The sequence below is a fragment of the Trematomus bernacchii genome, unplaced genomic scaffold (assembly GCF_902827165.1).
Source record: "Trematomus bernacchii unplaced genomic scaffold, fTreBer1.1, whole genome shotgun sequence".
Taxonomy (NCBI): Eukaryota; Metazoa; Chordata; class Actinopteri; order Perciformes; family Nototheniidae; genus Trematomus; species Trematomus bernacchii.
The window spans coordinates 674,820-699,360 of NW_022987998.1; the positions used below are offsets into that span (position 1 = coordinate 674,820).

A 24,541-nucleotide genomic window follows, 5' to 3' on the forward strand; every position below is an offset into this window, starting at 1 on the left:
GCACCCCCCACCTCCCTTCCTGGCTCCCCCCCTTTCACCTCACAGCCCCTGTCCCACTTCTCCCCTGTGACCCCCATGCAACTGTCCGACTTCATGACTGGAATTAACTCCACCTGCACACTTGACCCAATGCCCTCCAAAACTCATCGCCACCATCATTAACTCCTCCCTCAGATCTGGATCAGTTCCCCCCTCTCTCAAACTGGCTGCTGTCACACCCATTCTCAAAAGACCTGGACTCACACCTGACATCATGTCCAACCTCCGGCCCATCTCAAATCTCCCCTTTCTGTCAAAAATACTTGAACGTGTCATTGCCTCATAACTAAAATCCCACCTCAGCTCCAATGACCTCTTTGAGCCAGGTTTCCGATCAAAACACAGCACCGAAACAGCTCTTCTCAAAATCACAAATGACCTCCTCCTCTCCTCATCCTCCTTGACCTCACCGCAGCATTCGACACCATCAACCACACCATCCTGCTGTCCTGCCTGGAATCATCACTCAAATTAACCCTACCTCACCGACAAACCGATCAGTTTATCAACATCTGCACCTGCTTTGTCCCCTCCTCTTTATCCTTTACATGCTCCCCCTTGGCAAAATCATTCGTCGCCACAACCTTCAATTTCACTAATACGCCGATGACATCCAACTTTATATCTCAACAAAAACCATCACCCCCACAACACACTCCACACTCACCAACTGTCTCTCAGAAATAAAAGCATGGATGCAAACAAACTATCTTCAACTGAACAGTGCCAAATCAGACATCATCGGCCCCCCCATCCCGAACTAAAACCATCCAGAATTTCAACTTCACCCTTGACGGCAACACTCTATCCACCCCTCACATCCGCAACCTCGGAGTCATCTTCGACAGTCAGCTCAAATTCAATCACCACATAAATCACATCACCAGGACTGCCTTTTTCCACCTCAAAAACATTGCCCGCCTCCGCCCATCACTCTCCTCCTCTGCTGCTGAAACCCTGATTCATGCATTCATCACGACTCGACTACTGCAATAGCATCCTCTACGGCAGCGGTTTTCAAAGTGTGAGGCGCGCCTCCCCGGGGGGGCGCCAGAGAGCTTCAGGGGAGGCACAGCGTGAGAAAAAAATAACGAGAAACAGTGAAATCTAGCTAGTTAACTTCAGCTAACTTTATGCGAGCGATGGATCGATTTTTTGTGAAGTTACCTAAAGTGAGAGAGTAGACGGTGGCCGTTTCTCAATGCCGAGTAAACCTGCTGCAGAGCCACTATTTCAAGTATACTACGTCATCGAGTGGCGCCGAAGGACTGTTTGAATGCATGTTAAATGCCCAGCATTTGGCGCCACTCGATGACGTAGTATACTTGAAATAGTGTCTCTGCAGCAGGTATACCCGACATTGAGAAACGGCCAGTGTCTGGCAGAAAACGTCACTTGCACACTTTTGGCTGTCTGTGGCAAGCCCCCAGGAAGTGCGCCGGACTCTAAGGAAAATATTTGTTGTGGCCAAACAGCGGTACTACACTTCCGTATCAGTCGCTGGGCCCGGAAATACTTTTTCCCATTGACTAACATTGGGAAAGAGACGTCTGTAAATCGTTGGATAATTTGTTTTAAACTAAATAAACTACCCAGTATGAACATTTGTATAGCCCTTATTAAAAACATTCGGTCCTCAAGTTGTAAAATGTGCTAATAACGTTATTCTAAGAGTTCTTTTCCTCTGCATTATGAACGTGGATCTAACCCACGGGACCGCGCCACCCGGCACGTTCATGTGACGTGTTCAGTACTACATGAGTTTTACCTTTACCCATGGATGCACAATAAGAACGGATTATGTGATTATTTGAATACTTTCGTGACGTTTCTCTCTCTCAAAAGTTGGGCCATTTTGTCTTCATGCGCCAATGAGCAACTCTCATAGGAATGAACGAGGCCCCGCCTCCCACGCTGTATCCAGTTCTTATTATACATCCATGGTCTGTGGAGACCGAGTTCCCCCACCTTGCCAAAAAGGCTGTAAAAGTGCTCATTCCCTTCACCTCCGCCTACCTGTGTGAGTGCGGGTCAGTGTTAATCTTGGCAGCTGTTTTTGATTTAGTCTTAGTCTTTATCTTTAGACGAAAATGGTTATTAGTTTTAGTCACATTTTAGTCATTCCTATCCTTCGTAGTTATAGTCTAGTTTTAGTCGACGAAAACTCAAAACGTTTTAGTCAACTTTTAGTCAAAATGTTTTCTCTCTTTAAACTAATTCAGTTAGGCAAATACAGGTATCTGAAATTGGAATCAAGGTGACAGCATCAAGTGTTGAAATTCGTAAAGCAACATTTCATTCTCTTAACACTTTACTTGTGTAATATCTAGGGATGGGTATCGCTAAGGTTTTTAACGGTACTACTACTCTTATCGAAACTGCTTATCGATCCGGTACTTTAACGGTATTCTTGTAGGTACTTTTTGTTATTTTTTAAAGGGAAAAACTAAACAAATTGTTAACCGAATTAACATTGCTTTATGTACATGTGAAATAAATAAATAAAATATGTATAATTATGTTATTATATTGTACTGTACTTGAGTAAAATGTTGAGGTACTTGTACTTTACATTTAAATGTTTTGCTACTTAGTACTTCTACTCCACTACAGTTCAGAGGTAAATTATGTACTTCTACTCCACTACATGTATTTAATACCTTTAGTTACTTCACAGATGTGGATGAATGATGTGAAATATAATGAACTCTTAAATCAGACTTTAGTTCCACCTGGAGTAAATTCACAAGTTACCCTGCAGTATACAAAGTCCTTCAAACTAGCTGCACCTTTACCAGCTTTGAGAACACTTTCATGATCAATCATTATAAAACATATCATATATATATTATTCTGAAATGGACCAATCTGCACAACGACTACTTTTACACTTTTACTTGAGGAACATTTTGAATGCAGGACTTTTACTGTAACAGAGTATTCATACACTATGGTATTTTTACTTAACTAAAAGATCTGAGTACTTCTCCCACCTCTGCGCACCTGATGTGATAAGGTTACTCGTAATTGGCGCAACAGAGCTACGAGTTAAGGAAGTCGAAAATTGTGCATTTCTCCGACTGAATATGACGCCTTTTGGCCGGCTGTTTGGACAGACTACTCTACTCGTGTCAACGCGCTAACGCGAAAACACTAATGGCAAACAAGCTTTTTCCACATCGAGCCTTGTAGAGTGTCTCTATACTCTCTGAACGCTCCGTCCCCGGCAGATCTCTGTGTCCGCTGCAGCGTGTCTGTTAGGCCCCGCCCCCCGCACACAGAGAGGAGATCGCTCTTCTGGAGTGAAGAGAGCGGAAATAATGATATTGCAAGTTAGAAACGTAAGATGCATTTTGACAGACAAGATGGACACTTGGGGGGAAATACCCTGCATTTTGAATGTCCGATAGTCCACCATTAACACCTTAGTCCCGTCTCGTCTCGTCTCGTCTCGTCAACAAAAACTAAATATACATTTCGTCATAGTTTTCGTTATCAAGAATCTATTTTCAGCTCGTCATCGTCTCGTCTGAGTGAGAGTTCAGAGTGATCTGTGTGTTTAACATTAAATGGAGATTTAAGGAAGTTTACCAGCCTCTGAAAAGCTCACAAATTAACACTGGTTTGTTTAATCTGTACACATACCAAAGTGTAATAAAAACAACTTGTGGTCTAACAGTCTCTGCTGGTTGCCTGGCAGCCTCTCAGTGACGACAACACACAGCCATGCTTGCTGTTTTTAGTATTAATGTTAAACTAGGCTAAACTGCAGGTTCATTTTTACTGTAAGACATGAGAGTGGTGTTCATCTTTCTTCTTACTCTCTGCAGTAAAGCAAACAAGTGGATTTGTAAAATATTGCACTATTATTCTTCACTCAGCCTTGGGATTAAAGATGTGTCTCTTCTGTATCAAATAATATATGTTTTTAAAAGCTATCTTTTTTAGTCCTTCAGATTTATACAATTTAAAGCAATCTTTTTAATGAAAAATTATCTTAAATTGCAGTGAAAGGTTTGTCTCCCATCTCTTACACCTTGTTATTGTTTAGTGTTACTTTGTGCCCAGAATAATAATTGAATCATAAAACGGAATAAATGCTTACATTACCCCAAAGCTTTCCAAGAATTGTAGATACCTTTGAACAATCTGTCTTTTTTTATTAATATAAATTCAGCTGATTGCAATAACATACTCCCGTGATCAACCACTACTTTACAATGCCACCAGAATTCGTCTTTGCCAATGTTTTTGATGAACAAACCCCTAGTGGCAGAAAATGACATATTGTGACATATGCCATTCCACAGAAGACCTAGACACCACAAATCTTTGGTAAATTGTGTTGCCCTGCAGCTGTTCTTGTTAAAGACACACTGACAGGCTGCACGCTACATAGCAGTTACACCATCATACACACTTCTACTGCAGATTTAAGGATGTTGAGACGTTAAGGCCCCGGCTCCACGGGGACGAAAACGGCAAAACGCATCGGAGTAACGCAAATGCAACCGCAAAAAACCTTCCGTCCCCACGCAATATACACCGGATTGTGTCAAGCTCCACGAGACGGCTCCGTTTACATCCAACCGCTGGAAAAGCTGCAGTACATATGCCGAGCCTGTACGTGGCGCTGTAACTTCCTCCACCAAAAGCAGCAACTTCCTCCACAAAAGCAGCGAAGAAGAATGGTTGTCATGGCTGCACTTCTGTTTATTCTCCGCGGTGGGGGCCAAGGGATCCGGGCAGAGTTTTTCGCCAGTCAACGTGTGTTAAAGTTTAAATCTTCCGGACAAAATTATAAAAGTGCCGGTCAAAGGTCTTCTTTGTTATTTATTGAGCTTTAAAACAAATGAATAACGACGATATAATGATATATAATCATAAAATACACGGATTCTGTCTCTTTTTCCTCTCTTCTCACAGCGTCAGTGTCTGTCTCATGCAGCAGCTGATCCAGTAATGATGACTCGACAGTAAAAATAAACATATTTATAACTAGTTTAGGTAGTTTGAGAGGTAATTAAAATAGCTATTGTTGTTAACGAAACACATCAGCAATGATGCGGGGTACGCAAAGAGGTGGGGAGAGGTGGGGAGAGGCGGGGAGAGGCGGGGCTATGAAACGGATGACCGTATAGGCGACCACACGCCCCGTTGGACCCCCCAGAGCGCTCCGTTCCCAGATCTATCCACCTTTGGACCCGTTGTCGTTTGCGGGGTCTGTTTCTACGTTTCCCTTACGGCGTCGTCGAGCTTAGAGGGCTATACGCATGAGAAATATGCGGATTCAACCCGTTTTCGTCCCCGTGGAGCCGGGGCATAAGTTTATTTTCTGCTCTACAGTATGTGAATGTGTCTTTTGTCTCTCCTCTTCTTCTTCCTTTCTCTCCTCGGTGTGAATGCATTGACACAGTCTCCTTTTGTGAGAAGCCATTCACACCTTGACAAAGTGGGGGCGAGAATTTTTCACACCAGGTCTCCAAAGCTTTCCCCTGTAGGAGAGGAGTCTGTAATCCCCCCCGCTTTGTTTTTCCGACACATTGACACCTGTCTGCTGGAAAGCTCTGTTGATCCAGAAACACAAATGAAGCATGAACTGCATATAAAAAAGGTCGTTGACGAACATTTTTCGTCATAGTTTTCGTTGACGAAATTAACACTGGTGCGGGTTTTCCGCATTGACTTTGATCAAAAGCAAGTACCGGTCAAGCAGGGGCGGATCTACCGGGGTGGCATGGGGTGGCAACTGCCACCCTAAAAATAGCCTTGCCACCCCAGCTGCCACCCCAGTTGGCAGCTTTGTTTTGAAATAAAAGTTGTGGCTCATCGGACATTTATGAGAGAAAATCCCTAATGTCAGAGTACAAGTGAATGCAGCACAAGCCTTGTAACCCCTCCCCCAGCCCTGGCGCGAGCATGGAAATGTGATTGGCGGCGATTTCTTTTGAACGGGACGGCGCAGAAAGAGAAGCATTTTCAAGTTTGGCTGTACTCAGCATTGAATCAAAACGCACTAAAGCTTTAGATCTTAATGAGGCGTTTTGCTGAACAAGATGGTAATCGCCGCATTCAGCTGTTATAGGCATGACAACTTGATGCTCTGCTCACGGATGACTCGATGAGCATAAAAAACTGTTAAGATGATGACCTTACGTGTGTAAATATATTTTTTCTTTGTGGGGGTCTGCCCCCAAAAAACAGTTTTAAGTCGTGAGAAAGTCAAATAAGACGGTGTGTAAAACTACACTGCCCAGCCAAAAAAAAGTAACCACTTTGATTTAACTAGGCCAGTAGGTAAGGGCATTCCACTGGATAATAATACCCCTGCATTATAGCAACAACAACAATAATAATAGCAATAATAATTGGGAGGGGGGGGGGGCGCGGCTGTTCTTATGTTCTCTGAGGGGAGGCTCATCTTCCCACACTTTGAAAACCCCTGCTCTACGGTATACCATCCAACCTCCTCAATAAACTACAATCATACAACATATCCAGAACTCTGCTGCCCGCCTTCTCACCCACACCCGCTCCCGAGACCACATCAATCCCGTCCTCCAGAACCTCCACTGGCTCCCCGTCCGTCAAAGAATCGACTTCAAAGTCCTCCTCATTACTCACAAAGCCCTCAACAACCAGGCTCCCCCCCTACCTCACAGACCTGCTGCACCACCACACCCCCTCCCGCTGCCTCCGCTCATCAGAAGCCAACCTCCTATCCATCCCCACCCGCATCAATCACCGGACCTGGGGGGACAGAGCCTTCTCCGTCGCTGCCCCCTCCCTCTGGAACTCACTCCCACAACCTATCAGAGACTGCACTGACCTCACCACCTTCAAAAAACTCACAAAAACTCACCTCTTCAATCTGGCTTTTAATGTGTGATTGCTTTTGTATTGCTTGATTTTAAATTTGACTTTAACTATATTTATTTGTTGTTCTTTTCTTGTCACTATCTCTGTAAAGCGACTTTGAGCACCTGTACAGTAAAAGCGATAACAAAAGTAATCTATTATTATTATTAAGATTGGATAAACCAAATATTGACAGTTTCCAAAAGTTGAATTACTTTTACAGGTACCTGTAAGTCTGGACTTACTGCTTCAATTTGGCCCACTTTTAACACTCTCTCAAGTCCTCTTACTTACTCATGAGTGCCCTTAACAGAGTGTATTTTCTAATGCATGGAAACATGGGCATTCTACACCTACGGTACGGATGAGTGTTTTAGTGAAGTGGAAATCACCAACCAGGGGCTTGGTCAAGGTACATTTTAAGGATGACAGAGAGAGTATTTACTCCCCATCACTTTCTCCCCTGCCAAATAGAAGCCCATTCCTTCACAGGCTGCTGGGACCATGCGACACAAAGTGCTCACCCCAGAGACTCTGATAACCTCAGCTTCTCTGGGCCGGGCACAGCTCTTCATTCCCACCTCGGGGGTCCTGCAGGATTCTCTCACCTGTACTGCTCCAGCAGCTGCACGGCCTGGTGCTCCTGGGGGTGTCTCCTCATGTGGCTCTTCAGACTGTTCATGTTGGTGGTGGCAAACTCACAGCTACAGCACCTGGAGAAAGGAGAGATGAGAGAACATGGAGTTTAACAGGACGCCCTCTGAGGTCATGTTGTGCTTTTACACTCATAGCCTGAAGGGGAGAGAAGGGATTTAGGCAAGACAGAAGGAATGCCACTTAAAGGAAAACAATAGATCCGAAACATTTTCCACTTTGGGTGTCTCAGTTGGGAGAAGAAACTGGCTTTTTTAGTTGCTTCGAGACACATAATGTACAAGGTCTGCAGAGAACTCACCACACTCAACTCACGGCCACTTACAGTGCGTAAATGAAGTCAGAGAAAACAAAAAGTTGCACCTAATCATGGGAGAGTTACTGGGGCTGGAACAATAAAAATATGCATTTAATCAACAAAAACAATAAAAATCAAGTAATTGCAAACAGACTTACAGCATTGTGTTTCATTAGTCATTGTTAGATTCATTTTATTTTAGACTAAATGGGATCAATGCCTAATATATATATATATATATATATATATATATATATATATATATATATATACAGAAATATGTTTGATTAATCTTTTTATAATGTTTTTATTGTACTGTGGATAATTTTAAATACAAGTGAATTGCTTCGACCTCATAAAAAAACGTATTTGTGTTCCATGTGGTTACGTTTGAGTTTTATTACATTTCAATCAGATTAAAGACAAATCATCATTCATGTAAAATGTGAACACTTGCGCAGTGTGCGAAGTTAAACCGCGTAGTGTTTGCAGTATTTACTTACTGCACCATCACTAAAACACATCACTGGAAATGATGTTATGTACCTCTAATTATTATAGGCATATACAAACAGCCCAAACAGTGTCAGACACATTTTCAGTAGAATGTGATATTCTCTTTTTACATCTTAATGCATTAAGGGAGTGAAAGCTTATGATTCTTACAACCTGGCAGATTTTGAAAGTTTGTCTCACGCTAAAAAGAGCAAAGTTTCTGGCATTTTTACAGCACAGTTACACAACACAGCGAGCACTTTAAATGGAAATGTTTTGGCATTTGATTTCCGAGGTGGAGAGGAATGAATACTAATGGCGCTTCAGTGCAGTGGAACATAATCGTAATGCACATTTCTGCACTCTTTGCTGTAAATAACAAATATTAAGCGATGTACATGAGACCAGTCTGTGTGTCCTATTGTAATGATATTAACATGTAAACTGCCAACAGACACAATTAGTATTACAATTAAAATGTGCATTTGACTCAAATTCCATCAAATGCATGTTGCAACATACTGGCATACACAAGCTCATGTGTTCACGACAAGTTAATCAGTTTACAAGACGTACTGCGCAGCAGTACAAGTGGAGAGTGGGCGTTGTCTCCAACAGGAAGTTCTTTAACCGTCAAACAGGAAGTTATTCTTACACATTAAAACACAAATCTTCCCTCAGTCTAAGTTTCAAGTAAAACTATAGCTTATCTTCCAGTGCATTATCGTGGCCTTTAATTCATTCATTTACACTACTTTCATTCTTTAAATGCTGTTGGTGGACACCTGATTTGGCAATCAAAAATACCATGCTTTTAATTCATTTATTCAATTAGCATCAACAGCATTTGATAACTACACTATTCTGTAGACCCAGTTTATCATTTAATATGGAATCCATAGGCCTGTATTATTGCCTGTATTATATACTTTGATATTTAGGTAATTCAGAATTGACGGAGAGTAATCAGGTTACATTACTTTCATATTTTGATCCTTAGACTGGGTTACTGATAACATTTGGAGGAGTTCACTCGGTCACAGAGCGGGTGGTTGTTGGGGTCAGTTTTGAAAAGGGTCCGGGGGTGTTTCTCAATGTTGAGTACGCTAGCTTGGTAGCACATGTCTTCCGAGTCACTTGCTTCAGAAGCGAGGCAAGAATACTTCCTGGCATTCGGAAAACGAAGAGTGGAACAGGCGAGCAAGTGTGCAGGTGTGCGTCATATGAGAGGCCCCGCCTTACATTTTCCGCCACAGATTTTGTGAAATTGGTCCGTGCGCAAAGCATTGTGGGGATTTTAAGACGGCGGAGTCTACACATGTGCAGCCTTGAAATTTCTCCAAACGAAGGACGCCGGGCTCGGTAGAATTCCAAGTATGCTGGACATTGGAACAGTACTTCGGCGGCACTCGATGACGTGCTTGAAATAGTGGCTCTGGAGCAGCTTTACTCGACATTGAGAAACACCCAGAGTGCGTCTGAGTCTACAGGGAGCTCTGTGCTTGGCTCAGCATCAGCAGGTGTGTACTGCCATCTAATGGACATTTCTGAAATGACAAGTGCATCTCAGACAGACTGACAACTACTTGGTTATCTTACTCTGCCTAAAATAGGAGCTAAAATATAAAAATGCAATATTCACTAACAAACACTACTACACAGGAACACGGAAACCAATTAAAGATAGAGCCAACATTTTTAGAAACACATGAAATGTACTTCTAATATGCGTAAGAGAAATCAAACTGGACAGCAGAACTCAGTGTAGTCTAAAGAGGCAGGATAATGTGTGCAGGATAATTAACACAGATGTATGTAAAGTTCATAACTCATTTGCAACAGATTAAAAAATGCAATCAGTCCCCCAAAAATATGCAATCAGCCACACTAAAAAGACAAAATAATGTCTTCATCACTAATGTGCCATCCTTATACAGTAGCTAAATGTCATGGGTAATTTCAGCAAATATCATTAACATATTTAAACAATAATTCAGAGAATGAGTGCAAAAACACTTTTTGTTGTATAAAACTCAAAAAATGTAAAACTTTTTAAGTAGAAAGAATAAAAGTCATACAAGGTCGAAGCTACAATAACGTCTATTGGAACTAATGCCAACTGCAGATTTGAATATTACAATAAATATTGTAATAACACAGTACTATGTCCTGTAGCAACAATAAATGGAGCCCAGGTTTAAGTATATTGTTAAGTAAAACACATAAGAATTCATTGTATTTGTGACATTTAGGAAGTTTAGATACTATGAAGACCAATTTCAAATCACAAAATTAAAACTAATATATACAAAACTGATAACTCCCTATATACTAGGGATGTTAAGATTCACCGATTCGCATCGGTGCACCGGCATAAACGTTCAAGATGCGAGTGCACCGGTTGAAAGAGTGCACATCGGCTACAGTTTGAATTGAACTCGCGATGCATTGATTGTAGCGTCTTTGCATTGGTAAAAAAACGATTCATTCATATAATATCCCTCATCCTGTCAGCACTCAGCAGAGACGATCTTTGCTTCGCCACTACGGAGGCCGAGAGTCTCAGTTATCAACAAACATGGAAGTCGAGGAGAAAGTGAAACACAGCGCACCGAAAAATACCTACAAATCAAACGTTTGGCAACACTTCGGATTTTTCAAGAAAGAAGGACAACTTGAAGAATCGCTCGCAAATTGTAAACGATGCCGTGCCGCTTTAAAGTACACAAGTAGTACGATGAACTTAGCGACGCACATAAAGAGGCGACATGGGGTCTGCGGCTGAAAAGAGAAACCTGAAAGTAAGACATACGAGTTAAATCACTCAGTGAGGTGTTCTGTCAGAGAGAGTGGTGTTTAGTTTACAGCAGCCTGTGACTGCCAATAATAGTTTAAATGTCTTCCTTACAATTGTAAGCAGTTATGAAATACCTGTTTGTGAAAGGTTATTTTCTTTATTGTTCCTATAGAAACCACTGCTTTCTGCTCACTGGTGAGTTAGCCTATGAATGAGTGTTAAGCACATCAGTCAGCAGTTGTATGGGCATTGCACTATGGTAGTTGTTATTTGCACATTGTTAATCATGGGCAATGCATCCTTAGATTGTTTAACTGTGAGGTGTTATACAATTGTACTGTACTCTGGAGAGTTTTACGGTAAAAAAGGTAAAAAAGAAACAGCATGATGGGATGTGCAGTACTAGTAGAGAGAACCAAATATGTAAAGCACTTTTTTGTTAATCTATGATTTGCTGCATATAAGGAATAAAACAAAAATCCTCTGTCGTACCATATTGAAGTATCATTATTTTGCATCGTGTTGAATCGCATCGTATCGCCCCGTATCGCATAATGTTGAATCAAATCGTATCGAACTGTATCGCAACAGGGGTGAAACGTATCGTATCGTATCGCCTGGTGTTTCAAATGTATCGTTAATGTATCGTATCGTTGGTATCGTATCGAGATGCACATCCCTACTATATACTGTATGCTTTACGCCAGTGGAAAAACTGAAAATCATCGAGTAGATGAAGTTTGAGTATTTGATAAATTATTTATAATGTTCATGTTCTTGTTACATGGGTACTTAATAATTTACATGGTCTTATTTCTCTTGCACACACACAGAATCTGCCTATAAACAGCTGTGTACGCATGACTCAACTCTGGGAGTGATTTCTGATGGCAGCTTCAATTTCAAACCAGTTCCGACATATTAAAACGCACAGATTCTCCCAACTCGAACGCCAAAACATTCTCCATTCCCTCGCCGTTTTCGATTAGCAAAGGGTAAAACAGTCATGGAGTCATCGTGTAGCTTGTGAATGTGGAGTTATTTGAAGCTGTATAAATAATGGAGGTATGCTGTCTTGCAATCAACTCTCCCTGAATTGATTCTATGTTGTTTTACTACATATTATTTTCTACATTTTCTGGTTGCGGGATTAAAGTCAGTTTGGCTCCAAATAAGGGAACGCTGCTCCACCTGGGTGTCTCCATTGATTTGAGATTGAAATACATTCGTCTAGTTAGTGTTACAGAGGGAGGACGGTGGCTTTTCAATGTGTGTTCTTGTCCATACTAGTGTTTTTGTGTCTTGATACCCCTTTTCCACCAAGGTGGTAACAGGGCAGGTTTGGAACCGGTGATTGTGAACCCTTTTTCGTGTTTCCACTGCAGCAGTGTCAGCTTTCAACCCAGAAAACTGGTTAAACTCGAACTGACTATCTTCTCAACCCGCACCAAAAACCTAAAGTCTTGTAGGTCAGAGGCTGGGGCGTGATTAGTCTAAACAACAACTGTTCATGCAAGTACGGCAAAGAGTGGAAAGTTGTTACAGAAGCAAAAAGTGCCAAGACCACCAACCAACTCATAACCCCCCGAATTGATGTCTTACAATACTGAAGGTTTAATTAAAAGCTTGGCCGAGAAAACAAACTGTCATTACAAAACAGCTTCACCGTCAGTTCTGCCAAACTCTCCCCCTCTATGCGTATTTAATTAGGCTGGTCATAAATATATATTCCTTGAGTTAAGACATGTCTAAACGCCAAATATAAAGGCGCCACCTCAAGATTAGGATGGACGGCAAAGCTGTTAGTTTGCCTGTTGTGCCCTAGCAGTGTCCGAGGATCTACTTAAATGTTTTCTAAGTTTGTATATTGTTGTACAGGCCAGTGACCAGGAGGTGGCACAATAGGTCATAATATCATATGCATCACAGCCAGAACTGTGATAAAGTAAATACAAATGCATTTCAAAGAGGACATATTCTTGTCATTTTCAGATTCATATTTGTACTTAGTGTCTCTACAGTGACATGTCTCCATGCTTTAAAGTTCAAAAATATCTTTATTCTTCTCATACTGCCTGTGCTGCAGCACCTCTTTTCACCCTCTGTCTCAAACCAGAGCCCAGTCTGTTCTGATTGGTTAGCTGGCCGGCTCTGTTGTGATTGGTCAACCGCTTAGAGATGTCCTGTCCTTTAGCCTATCACGTACAATGTGTTGGAGCGCTAGCCAATATAATTGATTACTAAGGGCATGTTTTATGTCATTGCTTTACATTACATGGAAAAATCACAATGTTAAATGTATTGTCTCTCACTAACCTTTGTTACAAAAACTACCAATCCGTGGAGCTCCTCACACACACACACACTCAGCCTTAACTTTTCTCAGCCGTGCTACTCCGCGGAGTTTTGCCGGCACACACACTCACCCTTATCTTTTCTCAGGCTGTGAGTGTGTGGCGAACAGCCTGGCTGTGAGTGTGTGTGTGTGTGTGTGTGTGTGTGTGTGTGTGTGTGTGCGCTCAGGCTGAGTTCCGCAGTGTCTCGCTGTCTCGCAGACCCCACGCAGCAACCAGGAAACGACACCAGTATTCCAGCTCACACTGTCCACTCCTCGATCCTCAAAGGGCGGAGCAGCGAGCCCCGCAACGTCCCGCCAACACGGCACCCAGACCCCACGCAGCATTCTCATCTGTTTGTCATTACTGGTGGCCTTTTCTGGTTGCTAACAAACGCCATTGTAACACATAAAGGGAGAGGGGGCCCCTACAAGGCGTGTAGGACAGAGAGTGAATACACATACTATACAGAGATGCTGTATGAGAAAACCAATGTGATTTTGGAACATTGAACAATGTAAATCTATTCTAGTAGACCTCAACAATGGAATTATGATCAGTAGAAATGGCCATGACATGGGACCTTTAAACATTTAAGACTACCTTCAGGAAATGTAGACATTTCATAACTGTTAATGTTTTTGTTTTTTTATTACTTGCATTTAGTGGTGCATTTTTGTTAACAACTCACCGATAAGGCTTGTCAGAGTTATGAATCCGACGGTGGTTCCTCACGCCGACATAAGTGGAGCTGGTGTAGTCGCACACATCACACTTATACATCTTCTGCACACCACATTCTGTAAGAGAGGACAATTCATTTAAAAATAAAAATGTCTGAAAACAGTGACACAAAGCATGTGGCAACACAAGGAAAAGTTGCATGGAGGGCAAACTGGTTTGTGTCATGAAATGATTGAAATATATAATAATAATAATAATAATAATAATAATAATAATGGGTTCCATTTATAAAGCACTTCAATCCCGAAGTGCTACAAGCAGTGAGCATGAACAGTATAAATAAACATTACACAACACGGTAGAATTAATAAAAAGCAATACAATTTTTTTTTTTTTTTTAAATAGAAATAAAATAAAATAAAAGGGTGGTAAGAAGGTCTAGTCAAAGGCTCTTTTGAAGAGATGGGTTTTGAGGCCTTTTTTAAAAGCCTCCACGGTCTGTGGTGCTCTCATGTGGTCGGGGAGAGCGTTCCACAGACTGGGAGCAGCCGAGCAGAAGGCCCGGTCTTCCATAGTACGGAGCTTAGTCCTGGGGGGTTTGAGGAAGTTGGAGTTGCTGGAGCGGGTGGTCCGCAAGGAGGTATGGGGGGTGAGGAGTTCCTTGAGGTAGGGAGGGGCAGTTCCATGGACACACTGGTGGGTGAGGACGGAGACCTTGAATTCGATCCTCAGTTCTACGGGGAGCTTTAAGGATGGGGGTGATGTGGTCATATTTGCGCACCCTCATCAGGATCCTAGCAGCGCTGTTCTGAATGTATTGGAGCTTCTGGATGCTTTTGTTAGGGATCCCGATGAGGAGTGCATTGCCGTAGTCCAGCCTGGAGGAGACAAAGGCGTGGACCAGCTTTTCGGCATCAGACAGAGTGAGTGTGGGGCGGAGTTTGGCGATGTTCCTGAGGTGATAAAAGGAGTTCTTGCACAGCTGTTTAATGTGGGCCTCAACGGTCAGATGGGCATCCATTTATATCCGAATATTGTAATCATTTCTTACCATCCTAACACATAATGGGGTTAGGAAAGCAGATCTTACCATCATCTGTGACCCGCTCAGCGTCCTCCACCATGGAGACAGTTTCAGTGACGGGGGTGAGGCCGGACATGTCCTCGCTGAAGCTGTGCTGCTCCCTCTCATGGCTCCTTAACTGACTCTAGGAAAGGGAAATACACATATCCAGCATGAGATGGCAGTACATGCTGTCAACTAGCCAACTGCAAACTTATGAGGCTGGCCACTTGAGACGAGGAAAATTAAATACAGACAAAACATGATAATTCATAATGGTTTCCCCATTTATCGAAAACATTTGATTTTGCCTCTGTATTCTATCGAATAGTCCTCACACAGCTGGGCAATATGTATCCATAATATATCAATAATGAGATTGATTTTAGAAACACAATATGGCCTTTCCCTGGTTTTAAATAAATCAGAATACTTTATTTATCCCAGGGGAAATGTTGGTTTAGTGCAGTGGTTCTCAAAGTGGGGGGCGCGAGAGACCAGGAGGAAAAATGGTTATTAAAAATAAAAATAAAAATAAAAAAAAGATTAAAAAATAAATAAAATCATAATTAAAAGAATTATTGATTCGAGAATAATATGATACAGTACAGTACTATTACGTCTGGGTCTCTGTGTTTCATTAAAGCTCGGCTCTGTGTGTGTGTGGAACGAGCCATTTTGTGTGCACGAGCGAGAGAGAGAGAGCGCACCGGTACCGGAGATCGTTGTTGTTAGCTTCTGGTGCTAGCGAGCTACGCTAACGGATATAAGGAGTTTTTTCAACAACAAAGTGGAGGAGAGTCTTCTCCTGTCAGAGAGACTCAGTGAGCTAAAGGACTCTCTCAGTGTTATCTCAGTGGGTCTCAAATGTTTTGGTCACCATTAATGTAAACAATTATTTCCGAGGCACACGTTTATATGATCATTATAGTTATAAAAAAATAAGAGAATAAATGAAAAACAGGTATGAAATACTATATGACAGTAAAACAAGAATAAAGTTTAAAAGGGTGATTTGTAAAATATCCATAAAGAAAAAGTAAATCTGTTTACAGTTCTGTTTCATATGGGTGTTCATTTTGCTCTCAAAGTGCACCAGATTGATGCGTTTAACTTCAATATTTAAAAAAAAATCTTCCCGGGGGAGCTTTTCCCTATGTGAGGTCCACACACCACCTATAAAAATAGCACTTTACCCCTGCTTACACCTATATGCCGTGAGCTGATTATCGAGCCTTCATTGTAACAGTCGCGGGTACACTGTATTTGCGTGGAGAGTGTTGCAGTAGAAAATTCAACTGTAGCGCCCGGTACATTAATGGGAAACCCTAAATGTTTGAGCACCCTCTATGAAACGTCAAGCTACCCCACAGCACCCCCAAAATAAATCTCTGGCGCCGCCACTGAGCCTGACTATTTGTATTGGGGGGGCCCGACTTTTTTTTTTCTCCAAAGGGGGGGCCTGACAGAAAAAGTTTGAGAACCACTGGTTTAGTGACAGTTGCTGCATTTTAGAATGAAATAAAATAAAAATGTAATAAAAATATAAAATAAATTTAAAATATATCAAATTCATTTAAAAAGTGCAATAAAAATATATAATGAAATAAATATATTAACATAAACAGAAAAGGTTACAGTAAAATATCCATCAAAATATAAAACAAATTGATGCTGTCTACATATTATTGTTCCACCTGGTATCTGCAGATTTACCACTGCTTGGCAATTGGTGCTATACCAGCGGTTTTCAAAGTGTGAGGCGCGCCTCCCCTGGGGGGCGCCAGAGAGCTTCAGGGGCGGCGCAGCGTGAGAAAAAAATAAAGAGAAACAGTGAAATCTAGCTAGATAACTTCAGCCAACTTTATGCGAGCGGCAACATGGATCGATTTTTAGTGAAGTTACCTAAAGTGAAAGAGGAGACGGCGTCTGGCAGAAAACGTCAGCTTTGTTTTGAAATAAAAGTTGTGGCTCATCGGACATTTATGAGAGAAAATCCCTAATGTCCGAGTGCAAGTGAATGCAGCACAAGACGCGAGCCGCCTTGTAACCCCTCCCCCAGCCCTGGCGCGAGCGAGGAAATGTGATTGGCGGCGATTTCATTTGAACGGGACGGCGCATTCAGACCCAAGTACACGGAAGGAATGAGGTATTTGCGGTCTACAATGACAGAGAAGAGACTGTCAAGTTTGGCTGTACTCAGCATTGAATCAAAACGCACTAAAGCTTTAGATCTTAATAAGTCTGTGAAGCGTTTTGCTGAACAACATGGTAATCGCCGCATTCAGCTGTTATAGGCATGCCAACTTGATGCTCTGCTCACGGATGACTCGATGAGCATAACAAACTGTTAAGATGATGACCTTACGTGTGTAAATTTATATTTTTTTCTTTGTGGGGGTCTGCCCCCAAAAAACTGTTTTAGGTCGTGAGAAAGTCAAATAAGACGGTGTGTAAAACTACACTGCCCAGCCCAAAAAAAGTAACCACTTTGATTTAACTAGGCCAGTAGGTAAGGACTTTCCACTGGATCATAATACCCCTGCATTATAGCAACAACAACAACAATAATAATAATAATAGCAATAATAATTGGGCGGGGGGTTCCGCTGTTCTTATGTTCTCTGAGGGGAGGCTCATCTTCCCACACTTTGGGTCCTTCTCAGGTCGACTATTTTCATTTCCTCTGTCCTCGGTCCTCGGTATCACCGGAAGTTGATTTGTCTGCGCCATCTTGAGTAGCGTCCCATGGCTCTTATTTCTGCCGGAGGACCGAGGATCGAGGAGCGAGGAGCGAGGAGCGATAATGGAGGAGCGATAACCGAGGAACCACCAGACCATCCTCCGGTGAAATCCTCAGCCACTCGCCCCGCCCCCTTACTGTGTATCGCTCACTGATTGGACGATGCAGCGCATCCACTGATCTGATGCTTCTTGACATGAGAGCAGTTTCCCAGCAGAGTGAAGAAAACACATGAAACTCACGGGACTCACTCCTCAGTTTATACTGTGTTTTGTTTCAATTAATGTATCATTCAGTTACAAATATGTGATATATCTGAACAACAAAGTGGTCAGAAATTATTTTATTCATTTATTGGAAACATTTTCATGATCGCTTTTTCGTTTTACATTTTCATTTATTGTCATTTCCATTCAGTCAGTCATTAAGTGCTATTTAACATGTTAATTTGCTACATATCCACACAAACAAACTAAGTGTGCAATCCAATGAATGTTAATCTAACTGGGTTTTGATAGATAACATATCTCTTTTTCTTCTCTGAATTATTTTATTTCTATTGTGCACTCTAATCAATATTAATCTAACTATTGTTCGTTTAAACATTTTAAGAATGGCGTTTATCTTTTTTGAGAATGAGTTCTTATTTTATTTAATGTATTTAGGTCTACAACAGATGATACAAATGTTTGTGTCAGTAAATGTGTACTAACAGAGGCGGGGGTGTTTGTGAAAATAACGGGGACAGAGCTGCTGTCAGAAGAACAGCTGTGCGGCGTCATCACAAACGGACGTCGCTTCACGTGACGCTCCGGAGGAAAGGACGTCCCATTGCTCTTAAAACTCATTTCCCTGCTTCTCGTGGTTTCCTTGCGTCTCTCCATGCTTCCCTGGTGGGAGGGACTAAACGCAGGGAAACGACGCAAGTGAGGGACGCAAGGATTCCATTTAATCGACCTGAGAAGGACCCTGTGAAAACCCCTGCTATATACGACATTCAGAGTGCACGGCTCTCTCCTCTGACATCACAAGCAAACATGGGAGTGGTTAGAAGCACTTAAACTGCTATCAACAGCTGACAGTGTCAACCTGAATGGGAACCAGAGGGTGGGCATTATGCTTTCGTAAGCAGTACGTGTTATACGAGCGCAGAGCGACGGCGATTAGCTAGCCATTGGGACACACAGTTAGAATCTGCTCAGAATGCCATTACACTTATATTTTTCAGATTAATTTTTTTAACGCTATATTAGTATTCTGAATGATGTGTAGGAAGTCAGCGCTAACTTTTCTACAACTTATTGTGGTAAAATGACCAAAATAAGTTCCTAAAACCCATCCAATCTGTTTCTTTCCATTAACCAAAAGCCCCAAACTCATTAAGAAATGGAAATTAAATGAGTAAATGTACAAACTGCAGGTTTTTGGAAATATCTACACAGTTCTAGCCTAAGCCAGTGTTCAATTTTTTTCTGGAAATACATAAAGAATGTCCCCACACAGGATAGGGCATCTCTTTCTATTTACTATAATGAAGACCTGGGAGGCCAATTCAGAGTACAACATCAGCTGTTTCAATGGCTTCTATAACGCTAAACATTATAATATACTATTATATAATCGAACAAATGAAAAGCTGTGTGTGAGCGTTGTCTCCTCACCTTGTAGTGGAAGGCATCTGGGCACTGCTTGCACTGGTACATCCTGGTCTTGCAGTGGTGGATCATGTGGCTCTCCAGGTCCTTGCTGTCTGAGGCGATGTGCTCGCAGATGGGACACTGATAGGGCTGTCTCTGCCTGTGCACCCGGAGGTGCTGTTTGATGTACCCCTTATTGCCGCTGCTGTAGCGACACAGGCGGCACCTGTACGGCCTTTCATTTCCGGGGATGTAGTCCACCAGTCCCCCGTCAGAACTTGCCACCAACCCGTCCATTCCGGGAATGCTACACATGTAGCTCCCCGCTCCGTTTCCTGTCACCACACTCTCCACAGCTCCGTTATGGAACTGAGCGTTGTCCTGAAGCTCCTTTAAGATATCCTCGTCGGAGGCGTTCTCGTCCGAGCGTTCTCGGAGTCTCTCGATGACGGTTAGCAATGACAGGCTGATTCCCGCTTTAGTGGCAGGGCCCTCCTCGTCTCCCTCCCCCAGGCACAAGGACCCCAATTCTTCTTCTCTGGCCTCGCCGTGAAGCTCTAAGTCCAACAGAGCTGCAGTCGTCTCCGCGTCAGAAGTCCTCTGACCGGCTGTTGTCATCTCTACCCACTTCTGGTTGGGGCTCTGTGTCTGGGCTGTGCTGGTCCTAAGACTTACCTTTGTGCTGGAGGGGGGGGGCTCAGTGGTCCTCATAGGCATAGCTACCAGGACCTCAGCCGCCAGAGAGTGCAGACGCAGGGACTCAGAATGTGTCCTCTTTCGAACAGCTGGGGGAATGTTTTCATCCCGTGGAGAGTCACTACCCACAGCAACAGACGGTTTAATATCTGCTACTAAAGGTATGCTGTCAGGAGTGCTACCCAGAATGCAGCTAGACACTACTTCACCCTTTGCAGCTCCCACATGGCCCCGCTCCTCATTCGCATCCAATGAGTTCTTCTCCCTGTCCACGTGCGGGCTAAGAAGAAGCGGGTTAGTCACCATGACGGAATCCTCAGCTGAAGGAAGGCGTTCCACGATCACGTTGATGTGTCCGGCACTGTTGGGACTGCTGTTGATGATCTTCTGTGCCGATGACAGTAAGCTGTCTGTGACGAAAGCGCTGTTGTGGTGATTATCGATCTCCACCTTGGCGTCTGCCTCCGTCGTCACCTGCACCTCTACCATGGGCTCCTCTTTGATAGGGTACACGCTTCCCTCCTCTTCCATTTTCAAACTTTCTTTGAGATCGGAAACTGGACGATTCAACGCGTCATGTTTATTCTCAGCATTCATTGGCTCGCAGAGCTGGAGCTTGAAGGCAGTGGGCAGCTTTTGGAGGCTTTTATCTTGAGGAACTGGTGAAAGAAAGACTATTTCCTCTCTGGTTGCAGCACTGTTAGGTGCAGGCTGGGACTCTTTCCTTGCGGTATCTTCACCCTCGAAGATTGGGTAAGAACAATCCACCAAGCCGGCATGCTTCCAGGCGTGAGTTTTGAGCATTCTCTGCTGGCTGCAAACATAGCTGCAGATCAGACAGCGATACAGCCCATACTCCTCGAAGCTATACCACTTCTTCTTCTGCGGGAGCTCTTTTGAACCGTCCAATGGGCTACTATCGTTCCAGTCCCCATCCTGCGTTCTTAAAACCTCCTCCTTGCCCTCGCTGTAGGTATCAGACAAATTGCTCGTCAGGTTTCCTCCGTTGTCGAAGTGCAGCCTGACGTGGGCCTCCAGCTGCCCCTGGTCTCTAGAGGTGAAGCGACACTCGGAGCACATGAGGATAAGGTCACTGTGCTGCTCGTTGTGGTGCTTAAGGTGCTCTTTCAGCATAGGCAGTGTCTGGGAGAGGTAGGGGCACAGGCTGCACTGATAGCAGGTCACCGTCCGTTTGTGGTCGCCACTGTTGGGGTTGTTTGATGCCTCCATTAATGTGATGTTGTTGTTACGGTCACCTTCTATTCGCATCTCTTCTGCGTTATCCTGCACCTTACAGTTTCTCTTAACTTTCTTTAAAGGAGAGCCACCTCTGCTCCCTCTCGCCCCCTCCTCACCTCCTCCCCCTCCACCTCTTTTCTGTCCCGCCATGGTGCAGCGACGCTGGGGCCGCTTCTCCACGATTTTGCTGAGCTTCTCGATGACCTGGATTAGAGAATCTGCCGCTCGTTTCTGCTGAAGACTCTGGGAGGCGTCTTCCTCCACAGCATGCTGGGCTACGGGCTGAGAGAGAGATCCCAGTGCTGACGGAGCGGAGGAGGAACAGGTGGTGGAGGAGGAGTGTGTGATGAGTACAGCATTGCTGACCTCCTCCATGACCTGGCAGACAGCAGGGGAGAAATACATGACTTTGTTAACTGCTTGGAGTTATAGATTGTGCACTAGATTTAAAACAGATTTATATACTGAAATGTATGAACACATTATTTAAAAAATCCCTTCAGATTTATATCTGACATTTAAACTCACACAAACAATTTAAAGTGGACCTATCATGCTATATTTGAATAATATATTGTAGCTCCGTTGCAGCCCCGTTTTTAGAGATTTGGGTATGGAGGAAAAGAGAGAGGGTTGTGTTTTCTGACACTTGGGCCCAATCCCAAACCTCCCCCTCCACACTACCTCTCCATTTGCCCATTTGCGCGTTCGCGCGGAGGGTCCGCCACATTAAGTGCTGTTCCAAACCAACGAGTGTGGAGCGGTGTGGAGGGGGAGTGGGTTATCAAGCCCTCAAACAGCGAGTCTGCATCGGTGCTGACTGGAGACCGGTCTCTACCTGACCGGAGTCACGCTGTGTGTGTCCGTCAGGAAACACGCTGTTTACAAACAGTTCCAGCAAACATCCACTGATAAACTGCGATGTTAACAACCTCATGATAACCTCATATTTTTTGTTCCATTAGGTCAATACTAGAAGGGGTTAAGAAAATAAGATGTATTTTTTCTTCATTTTTCTATTTTACAGTATTTAGTGAGGGAGTTGGCTGTTTATAAAAGGGAAGTAACACAAAAGACTTGATAAGCGTGATGGCTTAACTCATTTAAGATAAACGCTGTCCTTGCAAACATGTGCATCTGTTTACATCTCAGCTTGAGGGAAAGTGTCACAACTCCTGTGGTTAAATTCCTTTTATCTGTGAATCCAAAACTTCCCTCCTTCTCACTTTTTAACCTCAAACTGCCTTCCTCTTTTCCTACTTCTGCTTCTGTATGATGATCAAAACAGTAGGAAGGATACACATTCAGAGAAGGGTAACCACATGCAAGAGTTGTTATGAAGCTATCATCCAGCTTCATTCAGAAATATGTGAGCGAATGTACATTTACTCAAGTACTGTACTTAAGTAAAATGATGAGGTACTTTAGTATTTCCATTTTATGCTACATTGCTACATTCTACTCCACTACAATTCAGAGGTAAATATTGTACTTTTACTCCACTACACTTACATAGTACCTACATAGTTACTTTGCCGATATGGATTAATAAATATAAAAAACATATAATCAACTCTTAAATAAGACCTTAGTTACACCTGGAATAAATTCACATGCTACCAAGCAGTAATAAAAGTTCCACATGTACAAGTTTGATAAACAAATTAATACATCAAGGATTATAATGAAAACACACGCTATGATTCTGAAATGGGGCAATCTGCATAACGAGTAGTACTTTTACTTTTGGTTATTTAAGTTTATTTAGAGATCAATACTTTGGTACTTTTACTTGAGTAACATTTTGAATACAGGACTTTTACTTTTAACAGAGTATTCATACACTCTGGTATATTTTACTTTTACTTAAGTACAACATATGTACTTATTCCACCTCTGAATAGCACTTTTATTGGAAACGCCCTCATCAAAGCATCTTAAACTAAATTAACAACTTATAGTCAGATAACAAAGTGTGTCACTTGTGGAGATAAAAGCTAGGCCACCTGTGGTTCATATGGTTCACTTTGTGGTCAGTTCAGCCTCTCTGGACTCTCATGAGGTTCAGCCGGTTTCAGATGAGCACCTGTTATGTCAGAATCTAAAAATATTTCATCCACTCTCAGTCCCCTGTAGAATTAGGAGGACAGCTCCTACAGAAACCTCGAGTAGCAACTAGGCTAAATGTACTGGCTACTGTTAGCTGACATGCTAATGCTGCTACGACAATCAAGCCAGTTCAACATGAAAAAATACATTTAAGTAAACAGGAAACACTATTAGCTTCACAGTTAGCTTCATAGCCTGCTGTTCAAACACACCCACACACACAGACACACACACGAGTCCACACACGTTGCTAGCACCAACACACACAAGTACAAGGGCATTTTTACTGTGTTTTCAGTTAATGTGTGACGCAGAAGCGCGTGGCTCTGTTTTTAATAAAGATATACTCACTGACACGGAAAGGCTCGACGCTCTTTGTCCTCAACACATAAAACTGCTTTGTTTTATTCGTCAGCCATAAAAAGTGGCCTCCCTTTCTCCCACATTGCAAAATGGCGAGGATGGAATATCAGTCACGTGACCTGGAGTTTGGTCAGGTGACCAACGCGGACCGCTGAATGACAGGTTCCCTGGTGCTACCTTCAAGTTCTGCTCGTAAAACACCGCGTCGTGTTTTCAAACAAGGAAATTATTACGTTTCCGAAATGATTATCCTCTACTGCGCAGGTAGGCTACAAAATCAGACATACAATGTATACACAGATAGTAATCAAGTATCATTTGGAGCAAGATTAAATCAAATCAAGGATTTTTCAAACAATGTGTCATGGCTTTGAGGGGTTTGAGTGAAATTGTACAAATAAAGTGCCCAGTATTGCCATTGCGAATAAAACAGACACAATTAAAATGAGGAATAATGTAACCAAGTAAGATTTATGCTCTTAATTATTGGTACAATTTCAAATTATTATCGAGCAGTGAGTTTTTTCAAA

The 24,541-nt window shown here is 42.7% G+C and overlaps 1 protein-coding gene across 1 annotated transcript in view; it reads right to left on the reverse strand.

Annotated features, from left to right (window-relative positions):
• znf507 (zinc finger protein 507) overlaps positions 1 to 24,146 on the reverse strand; it is a 32,878-nt gene extending 8,732 nt beyond the window's left edge. The window contains exons 1-5 of the mRNA XM_034117219.1: positions 24,000 to 24,146; positions 19,629 to 21,917; positions 15,252 to 15,369; positions 14,169 to 14,277; positions 7,506 to 7,610 (exon numbers count right to left, since the gene is read on the reverse strand). Coding sequence (XP_033973110.1) covers positions 7,506 to 7,610; positions 14,169 to 14,277; positions 15,252 to 15,369; positions 19,629 to 21,914 — 2,618 coding nt within the window. The 5' untranslated portion in view covers positions 21,915 to 21,917; positions 24,000 to 24,146. The remainder of the gene's footprint in view (positions 1 to 7,505; positions 7,611 to 14,168; positions 14,278 to 15,251; positions 15,370 to 19,628; positions 21,918 to 23,999) is intronic.
• Positions 24,147 to 24,541: the final 395 nt, after the last annotated feature.